The sequence below is a fragment of the Chelonoidis abingdonii genome, chromosome 2, assembly GCF_003597395.2.
Source record: "Chelonoidis abingdonii isolate Lonesome George chromosome 2, CheloAbing_2.0, whole genome shotgun sequence".
In the NCBI taxonomy this organism is placed as follows: domain Eukaryota; kingdom Metazoa; phylum Chordata; order Testudines; family Testudinidae; genus Chelonoidis; species Chelonoidis abingdonii.
Window position 1 is genome coordinate 119,527,765 of NC_133770.1, and position 9,739 is coordinate 119,537,503.

A 9,739-nucleotide genomic window follows, 5' to 3' on the forward strand; every position below is an offset into this window, starting at 1 on the left:
CACATCAACATTTGGATTCAAATAATAGGTTTCTCGGGGTGATAAGGATATTATCTGAATAAGGACTCAATTCTGCAAAGGTGCAGGGAGAGTTGTGAGAACTGCCTGGAGCCAGAGCAGTTGGCTATGAAGAAATACTTGTGCATGGGACTGGTTGAAAGCATTTTTTGTCTGTACCTGTCACTGTGATAGCCTCGTGTCTCACTTTCTCCCAAGGTTAGGTATTCTACACTAAACACATTCTAAAGTGTATGCCACAAGAGTACCTTGAAATAAGGAAAAGGGCTGTTATACAGACATTTGGGCCTTAACATAATTATATTTTTAAGACACTGTGTCCTGACCATGGCCTCTGTCCACACACTGTACCAAGGCTTATTTCACTCTTACTCAGCAGTGCTTATTTCTGTGGAAACATAAATTTTTACTATGTTACTTAGCTCAGTGCGCGTTTCCACACTAAGGGCCCAATCTTGCTCCTGTTGAATTTAACGGGAGCAGGATCGAGCCCTATTTGGAAGCTTATTTTTCTGATTGTGCTGAGAAAAAGCTGAGTGCTCAGCACTAGCTTCTCTACCTTTATTTTATCAATCATAATTTAGAAATGGCTCCAAGACCCAGTCAGCAGAAAATCTTCCTTTGACACCAGTGGGAGTTGGACCAAGTCCTTACAGAGTATTGGGCAACTAATTTTTAAAAGACATATAGAAAGCGGGGGACTGAGACAAATGTGGTACCAGTCTTAAAAAGAATAAAAGAGCTGTTCTGGCAGCCCATGTTTAATAAGTCTAACTTCACTTAGCACCGTTGCTTAGAGAGGGATGGAAGAGGGTGCTGATGAAAAGGCTAGCTACTTTAAGATGGTGTTGGTGTCACTGGGCAGGCGCCCTAGGTAACTCGGGAGGGTGGAAGACCACGAGTGTTGATGAAGCCCCCCCCGCTCTAGGCCCAAGTGAACCAAAGCTCCTCCATGTTAAAATTTGTATAACAAAATGTGCTAACAGCTGCAAAAATGTAGTGTCAGCAGCCAGTTTTTATTGTAACAATCTGGAGCTGAGCTGAAACCTAGCTCAAGGTCGCTTGTAGATACAGCATACATGTCTGCAACGGAAAAGGGGGGGGGAAGGGGAAGACAAAAGATTGAGTGAGAAGAAACGCTGCAGCTGGACGGAGGAGGGAGGAGGAGTGGGGGATAAGCTAGTCAGCAAGAAAAAGTTTTGCAGTAAACAACTGGGATATATAAGGAAAAACTTGCTTGTATCAGTGTGCTTGATTTGAGGCGTTAGTCTCCTTGCACCGCTTTGAGATCTCAAATAAACTTTGTTTGCTTCTCCACCCTGGTGTGTTTATTAGTGCGACGCACACCGGGCAATGGACCCCGCTGTTGCTACCCTCGGGCACTCTGCGCCGGCAACAGTTCTTGGCACCCAACATGGGGCTCGAGGCTGAAATTAGCCTTGTCCGGATCCCTCCTGGTGGTCGACGGATTGTGGCGATGACCGACACCCAGCGCGCACCGGTGACTTCATCGGGGGCCTCGGCGGAGACGCGGTATGAGCGACCCCAGAGGGCACAACGGTGCAACTCGCTCAAGTAGTGGAGAAGCAGTTGTGGGCGACAGTGAGGAACCGGTCCCTTGGATAAGGTAGGAACAGTCCAGTGGTCTGGACTTTTGCCTGAGACTGGGGATGCCCAGTCGTTGTAATTCCCATTAGCTACTGGTGTATAGGCATATAATGGGTCAAGGGCATGGTATGGGGCGGCAGGTACAGTGTACACCCTTAGAATGTATTCTAGCGAATTGGAAGGTGTTTGGCTCGGATCCAATGACTAAGAATAACTTTAAAAGGTTCTGTACAGTAGACTAGCCTCAATATCAACTAGAGGGCCAGGAGTGGTGGCCACTGGAAGGATCACTTAATTACAATACGATCCTCCAATTAATCCTATTTTGTCAGCGAACGGGTAAATGGAATGAACATCTGTATGCGCAATTGTTTATGGCTTTATGGCATAGGACTGATATCTTGCAAAAGTGTAATTTGACTCTGACAGGTTCAGTAGTCACTAATGTTAGTCCCCAGAGCCCTCCTACAGTTGTAATGGCAGATTCGGTGTCCCCTTCGGCTTTAACACCCCTACCATATAAAGAGCAGGTGCCCCAGGCCCCAGAGATTGCCCCCTCAGTGGGATTCTACCCGTTGATTACCGAGACAAGGATAGCCTGCCCAGGAACGGACAACTGCCCGGCCGCTATTATGCAAGTTTACACCCATGTGCCTTTTAACCCCGTGGAGCTAGGAGCCTTTAAGGCACAGGCTGGGGAATTCTCAACAAACCCAAGCCAGTTTATCTCAATTTTCGAGGGGTGTCTGGCTAGCCACAAGCCTGACTGGGACAATTGTCAGATCCTTATGAGGACCCTGTTGTCTGAGGTGGAGCGGAATCAGGTTATAGCCAAGGCAAGGGAGCAGGCACAGCGGAGACGTGACGTGAATCCAAATGCCCCTGATCCCGCGCAGGCAGTTCCCCTGACTGATCCCAGGTGGGATCCTAATAATGACCAGCACCTCACTCTTCTCACCTCCTATAAGGAGCTGCTTTTGCACGGACTCCAACACTTGGCTGTCCGACATAATAATTGGGCAAAACCGTATGAGATAATACAGGAGCCAAAGGAAAGTCCAGTTGCCTTTTTGCAGTGCATCCGAGATGCTATTCAGCAAAATACAAATGCAAACCCCGATACTGAGGCTACACAGGCAATTATAAAAGGTATTTTCACCAGCCGTGTGGCCCCTGATATTAAAAGAAAATTGCAGAACAAGGAGGATTTAACGGGCATGACCATGGGACAGATTCTGGAAGCTGCAAATAAGTCTTATAGCCTTAGAGAGGGAGAAAAGGAGAAAAAGCAGGTGAAAATGTTGATAGCGGCAGTGCAAGCCGGCAGGGAAAGGCCCCAGGAAGGTGGAAGCGACCGGGGAGTAAGGGGCCGTGGGCATGGATGTCCTGGCCCGCAGGAGAAGCACCTGGGTCGCAACCAGTGCACTATCTGCCGGCAGGAAAGACACTGGAAAAATGAATGCCCCCAAAGGGAGCATACTCCTATGATGGCTGCGGAGGAGCAAGAATAGGGGTGTCAGGGGAGACGGACCATCCTGCCCCCAGAACCCCGAGTAAAAATATGGGTGGAAAATTTGGAAATAGACTTTTTAGTAGACTCTGGGGCAACACGTACTGCTGTAAATCAACCCCTTCAGCTGCCTGTGGCAGACTCTCTCACTGTGGTGGGTGCCACAGGGAAAGGAACCAAGTGTTCAGTGTATGCCCCAGCGGAATGTGCTTTGGGAAATAGAACTATAACTCACAAGCTGATTTACCTTCCCGATTGCCCAACACCCCTGCTAGGATGGGACCTGCTTTGTCGCTTAGGTGCCACCCTGCATTTTACTCAAGATGAAATAACCCTTACCTTACTCCCCGAGAATGCATGGATAATGACTCTTGCAGTTGAGCCCTCAGCTATGCAAGCCCCAGAGTGGAGCCAGTGGGAGGACCAGGTGTACCCCCTAGTATGGGCATCAGGGGTCCTGGGAAAAGCCACACACCAAACCCCTGTCAATGTGCAGCTCTTGCCAGGAAAAGGCCTGGTGCGAATCAAGCAGTATCTAATCAAGAGGGAAGCCAGAGAGGGGCTACAGGGAACTATAGATCGGTTCCTACAGTACGGTGTACTTCGAGAATGCCAGTCAGCTTGGAACACTCCTATTTTGCCTGTGCAGAAGCCCGATGGCACGTACCGGCTGGTGCAGGACCTAAGGGCAGTTAATGAACGGGTTAAGACTCTGCACCCCCTCGTCCCAAACCCATATACCTTGTTGGCCTCCACAGGGGGACAGTATACCCATTTTTCAGTTCTGGATTTAAAAGATGCTTTCTTCACAATGCCGGCTGACACATCATCTCAGGAGATTTTCTCCTTTGAATAGGAAGAGAAGAAAAGGGTTAAAAAGCAGCTTTGCTGGACAGTGTTGGCCCAGGGATTTAAAAACTCCCCCACCCTTTTTGGCCAGGCCCTGGCTAGGAACTTGGAGGAATGGGACAATGAGGACAAGGTTCTCCTTCTGCAATATGTAGATGACTTGTTAATTAAAGCTGTGGGTCTAACCCCTTGCCTTAAAGTCACTGTGAGCCTCCTGAACTTTGTTGGACTCCGAGGCTATCAGGTAGCACAGAGTAAGGCTCAAATGGCCCTCCCAGAAGTACAGTACTTAGGGTTTCACATAAGGCAAGGAGAACGTCAGCTTTCAAATGAAAGGAAGGAAGCAATCTGCCAAGTTCCTATCCCAAGCAATCGTAAACGGCTCAGGGCATTTCTGGGCATGGCAGGCTTTTGCAGAATATGGATCCCTGAATTTGGACTGTGGGTTAAATCCTTGTACGAATGCGTTAAGGGAGCGGATCACGACCCCTTTCACTGGTCCCCAGAAGCTGACAGGGCATTTCAAGTTCTGAAAAGAAAGCTGATGGAAGCTCCAGCCCTGGGTCTGCCGGACCTCTCCAAGCTGTTTCAACTGTATGTACATGACAGGAAAGGGGTGGCCCTGGGAGTGCTTACTCAGTTATTAGGCACCTGGAAACGTGCCGTAGCTTATTTTTCCAAACAACTTGATCAGGCTGACAAAGGGTGGCCAGCGTGTTTACGGGCGGTTGCTGCAACTGCCCTAGTACTTGAGGAAGCCGAAAAGCTAACTCTGGGAGGGGTTGTGCAAGTGTATACTCCTCACATGGTTCAGGCCCTGCTGGATGCCAAGGGTGGTCTTTGGCTCCCCCAGGCTCGGGTGGCTCGGTATCAGGCTAAGCTTTTAGAAAACTCTGAAGTCACCCTGCAGACCTGCCCCTCCCTTAACCCAGCCACCCTTTTGCCAGAGACAGAGGAGCGGGAACATGACTGTTTAGATGTAATAGATGCCCAATATTCTAGCCGCCCTGACTTAAAGGACCAACCACTTCCAAACGCAGAGTGTGAGTGGTACACAGACGGCAGTAGTGCTGTTGTAGATGGACAAAGGAGGGCGGGCTATGCTGTCGTGACCCTCCACGATACTGGGGAAGCCGACGGTTTGCCTGCTGGGACCTCTGCCCAATTTGCTGAGCTAGTAGCCCTGACCCGTGCACTTGAACTATCAAAAGGAAAACGGGTCAACATCTTTACTGACTCTAAATATGCTTTTGGAGTGCTACATGCACATGCTGGCCTGTGGAAGCAAAGGGGACTGCTAACAGCCCAAGGCTGTCCGGTTAAGCAAGGGTCCCAGATCCTCCGGCTCTTAGAAGCTGTACAGCTTCCCTCGGAGGTAGCAGTGGTGCATTGTAAGGCCCATCAAAGGGAAGATCAAGATGTGGCCAAGGGTAATGCCAGGGCAGACAGGGAAGCCAAGCATGCTGCCACACTGCAGCCACCGGAGGCAAAGACTACCCATATGCATGCCCTCATCCCATCGGTAGGGGAGCTCCCAGCCCCTCAGTACTCTCCCGAAGAAAGAAACCTGGCTGACAGGCTTGGTCTCCAGGAAAAGGAGGGATGGCTCCATTCCACAGAGGGAAAAATCCTGTTACCTAAAAGCCTAATCCAACCAGTGTTACAGAAACTACATCAAACCACCCATGCAGGCAGGGAGGCTCTTGCCCAGCTTATGAGTAAATATTTTCTGACCTCTGGACTTAGACCTCTAGCATCCCAGGTACAAGCCGAATGTTTGGTCTGCCAAAAGAATAACCCTCAACCAGGACTGTCAATGACCCCAGCCACACTGGAACCTACCCCAGGCCCAGGATTGGTGTGGCAAATAGATTTTACTGAGTTCCCCCGGACTCAAGGGTACAAATACCTTCTCGTCGTAGTGGATTGGTTCAGTGGATGGCCTGAAGCCTTCCCATGCCGAAACAATACTGCCAGAACAGTGGCCTCAAAATTTGTCAAGGAGATCATTCCTCGATTCGGACTCTGGAATCTGACAATGGAACCCACTTCACATCAAAAATTGTTCAGAACATATCAGATGTCTTCCAGATTCCTTGGAAGCTCCACACTCCATGGCGACCGCAGGCCAGTGGAGTAGTGGAACGCATGAATCAGACACTCAAGCGACATCTCTCAAAGGTCTGCCAGGAGGCCTTTCTTCTGTGGCCTGATTTTTTGCCCCTTGTTTCACTCCGTGTCTGTGCTCTCTCAAAGGGCAGATTAGGGCTCAGTCCCTTCGAGATTGTTTGGAAACGCATGGCCTATGAATAGTACACCAGTTCTGGCAGGGGAGTGGGAAATGGAGTGTGGTTTCTTGTCTCAGTATATGCGCTTTTTGTCTGCTGTTCTCTGTTCTCTCCACAGGTACACCAAAGATTTGCAGCCTCTTCCGCTGGATGCCCCAGTCCACTTCTTGCAGCCTGGCGACTCCGTGCTTGTTTGTACCTGGAAGGATGAGCCTCTCCAGGAGAAGTGGAAAGGACCCCACACCATCCTGCTGGTTTCCCATACAGCAGCAAAAGTTGAGGGACACAAAAACTGGATTCATCACTCTCGTCTGAAAGCAGTGCCCGCTCCTGAACAGTGGACCGTCCAGCCTGCTAAAACAACTTCCAGCAACGATTTGGGACTTAAGCTGTTATTTAAGCGACAATAAGGTGTGCTGGGAATGCCCTGTGATCCCTTTGAACAGCCACAGCGCATGCCCTGCGAACACGTTGTACAGTGGTTGTGTTTATTTTCAGAGGACCAGCCTAACCTGTCAGCCTGGCTCCTTTTGTGGGGGTTTCTCACATGCTTGTTGTTAGTATTTCTTATTCTGTGGGCACTTGGGGACTTGTGATTCTGAGGCCCTAAAGTCATCTTCCCAATATGGGTTCAGGTCCAGGGTCTGCCCTCTTGTTACTGTTTGCCATGATATTGCTGCTATTAACTCCCGTGTTTCCCCAAAAGCATGCAAAGTGGGAGGATAATAGTTTTTTACATCTAACTCATGCGGTTGCTCAAGGTATAAATCAATCCTCATGTTGGGTCTGCATACACAGTCCCACCCATACCGATCAGGGCATTCCGCTATGGGGTGTTCTCCTTCCACTCAATGGCACACTTATAGATCAGCTTTTTCCTGATTGTAACTACGGCCCGGACCCCCCGGTTCAGACATGGTCCATACATATGGCACCTCAGGGTCCCTATGCTGCATGCTACTGGCGAGAGAAGGGAGACAATACCATCTTTGTGGGCAATGCTGCGGTGGAGTGCAATTACTCAGAACATGTTTACCTGAGCTCCTCCTCCACTTGTGGCCGAGCCCCATGGCCGGTCCCTAGGGGATCTGGCTGGTATTGGCTTTGTAATCAGATGGCTTATAAAGCGCTCCCAGCTCACTGGTGGGGCTCTTGTGCCCTGGGGGCTGTGGTCCCCATGGTCACAATACCTCCAACGTTAAACCAAGACGAGGTCCGTAATCATGTTTGGCGGAGCCGACGGAATGTTCCTGCTAATCCCCTGTCCAGTCGGCCTACAGGTTTTCACTCTTTTGTCCGCTGGGTTTTCCCTTGGTTGGGAGTAAGTGAGTTAGAAAAAGTAAATATCTCTGCTGCTTTGGAGATAATGGCAAATTCCACAGCAGATGCCTTATCAGCTCTCCAGGGTGAAGTATTTCAGTTGTCCCAGACAGTTCTACAAAATCAATTGGCTCTAGATTACCTCCTTGCTAATCAGGGTGGAGTTTGTGCTTTAGTCAACTCCAGCTGTTGTGTGTTTATAAAGCAACATCAGCAGGTGGAAACTGATATACATGCTATCAGGAAGCAGGCTGCCTCCTTTCACCGTATTACCCTTGATAACACCGGTACAGGAGTACAAGAGGTATGGGGTTGGATACCCGATTTAGGTGCATGGGGCCGACGCATAGTGTTTTTGCTCTTTTGTGTACTCCTCCTCTTTGTTATTCTTTTTGTGCTCATACAATGTTGTAAAATGTTCCTGAACTCACTCTGCTCCCCCCGACCCCCTGGCATTTCCCAATTGACTCTAACTAGCGACCCCCACGCCTATGAGCTTAATCTGTTCTTATCCTCTGCATATGAGAACACTCAGCCAAAAGTTTGTTGAGTCTTCTCAAAGGAGGGAGTTGTTGGTGTCACTGGGCAGGCGCCCTAGGTAACTCGGGAGGGTGGAAGACCACGAGTGTCGATGAAGCCCCCCAGCTCTAGGCCCAAGTGAACCAAAGCTTCTCCATGTTAAACTTTGTATAACAAAATGTGCTAACAGCTGCAAAAATGTAGTGTAAGCAGCCAGTTTTTATTGTAACAGCATGGAGCATACATGTCTGCCACGGAAAACGGGGGAGGGGAAGGAGAAGACAAAAGATTGAGTGAGAAGAAATGCTGCAGCTGGACAGAGGAGGAGTGGGGGATAAGCTAGTCAGCAAGAAAAAGTTTTGCAGTAAACAACTGGGATATATAAGGAAAAACCTGCTTGTATCAGTGTGCTTGATTTGAGGCGTTAGTCTCCTTGCACCGCTTTGAGATCTCAAATAAACTTTGTTTGCTCCTCCACCCTGGTGTGTTTATTAGTGTGAAGCACACTGGGCAACTGACCCTGCTGTTGCTACCCTCGGGCACTCTGTGCTGGCAACAATGGTCACACACAGCTTTTCTTTTGCAATGAAACTAAAAATTTGACCAAGTAACAATTAAAAAAATTTCAAAATTTCATTTACCTAAACTTGAGACTAAACCTGTTGTACCAAATCAAAATTTATTAAGTCTGAACTTCACCTGAGGTATTCAACAAAGTAAGATTTATAAGCATTCATCTGAACTGAATTCCTAGATCATAAAAAGTATGTTGAGTCACATTCATATTGTTCCAGTCCAAAATCAATGCAGACCAAAGTTAAAATATGTCTCTCATAGCAATATTCCATGGCTAATTACTTCTTAGATAGCTTATCTTTCTCTAGTGTCAACAGAGAAAATGTTTTACGAAAATCATTTACAAAGGTTAATGAACAAGATTGTTAGAAAATGTAAGAGCATATCAAAAGGCAGAAAGACAGAGGTCAAAATTCTTCACCGATTCACACCTGGTACTATTTCATTAAAATGAATGGAGATACAGGGAGTGTAAGCTAATGGAGCATGAAATTCATTGTATCTCAGGACATCAGGGGGGTCAGAGAAATGAAAACAGACAGCATTATTGGTTTCTGCTTTCAGCTTCTATTTTCTTGTCCTTTATTATTTGATTTTTAATAAAGGAAAGGCCCATTGCAAAATCTTAAAATTTTGTGTGAGCTATATTATGCAGAATTACATTAATACCTTCATTTTAGTATATTTTTTTCTCATTTTGTTGCTGATGTAAAGTTTTTTTCTCCATCCAAGTTGTATTTTGACAATTCTTTTAGCCATTCCAAATATGCTAGAGATGTGTTAGATTCCTATTTTATGAGAATTTCTCATTTTGCTCCGGATAGGCATACTAGTACCCATTTCTTGGCATATGTTGAAAGATTTAATTAATCTACTAAGTCCAAGTATATAGACCAGGAGGCAAAGGAAGTTATATCTATTCATCATTGTTATCTTTGCATATACTGCTCTGGTACTTCTGTAATTTGTGACAAAAATATTATGTGGGACAGTTTTTAGCTGATGGTTTGTAGCATTTGCACAGTTTATTTTGATTAGCAAAACCTAAGGT

The 9,739-nt window shown here is 47.4% G+C and overlaps 1 protein-coding gene across 1 annotated transcript; it reads left to right on the forward strand.

Annotated features, from left to right (window-relative positions):
• Positions 1-2,906: 2,906 nt before the first annotated feature.
• Positions 2,907-6,125, forward strand: LOC142046420 (protein NYNRIN-like). The gene has a single exon (XM_075063388.1). It carries the CDS (start codon positions 4,251-4,253, stop codon positions 6,123-6,125), a length of 1,875 nt encoding a protein of 624 aa, XP_074919489.1. The 5' UTR covers positions 2,907-4,250.
• Positions 6,126-9,739: the final 3,614 nt, after the last annotated feature.

Bases quoted from the DNA above. Each gene is read 5' to 3' on its own strand.
- LOC142046420 (XM_075063388.1), top strand. From the start codon at position 4,251: ATGGCCCTCCCAGAAGTACAGTACTTAGGGTTTCACATAAGGCAAGGA.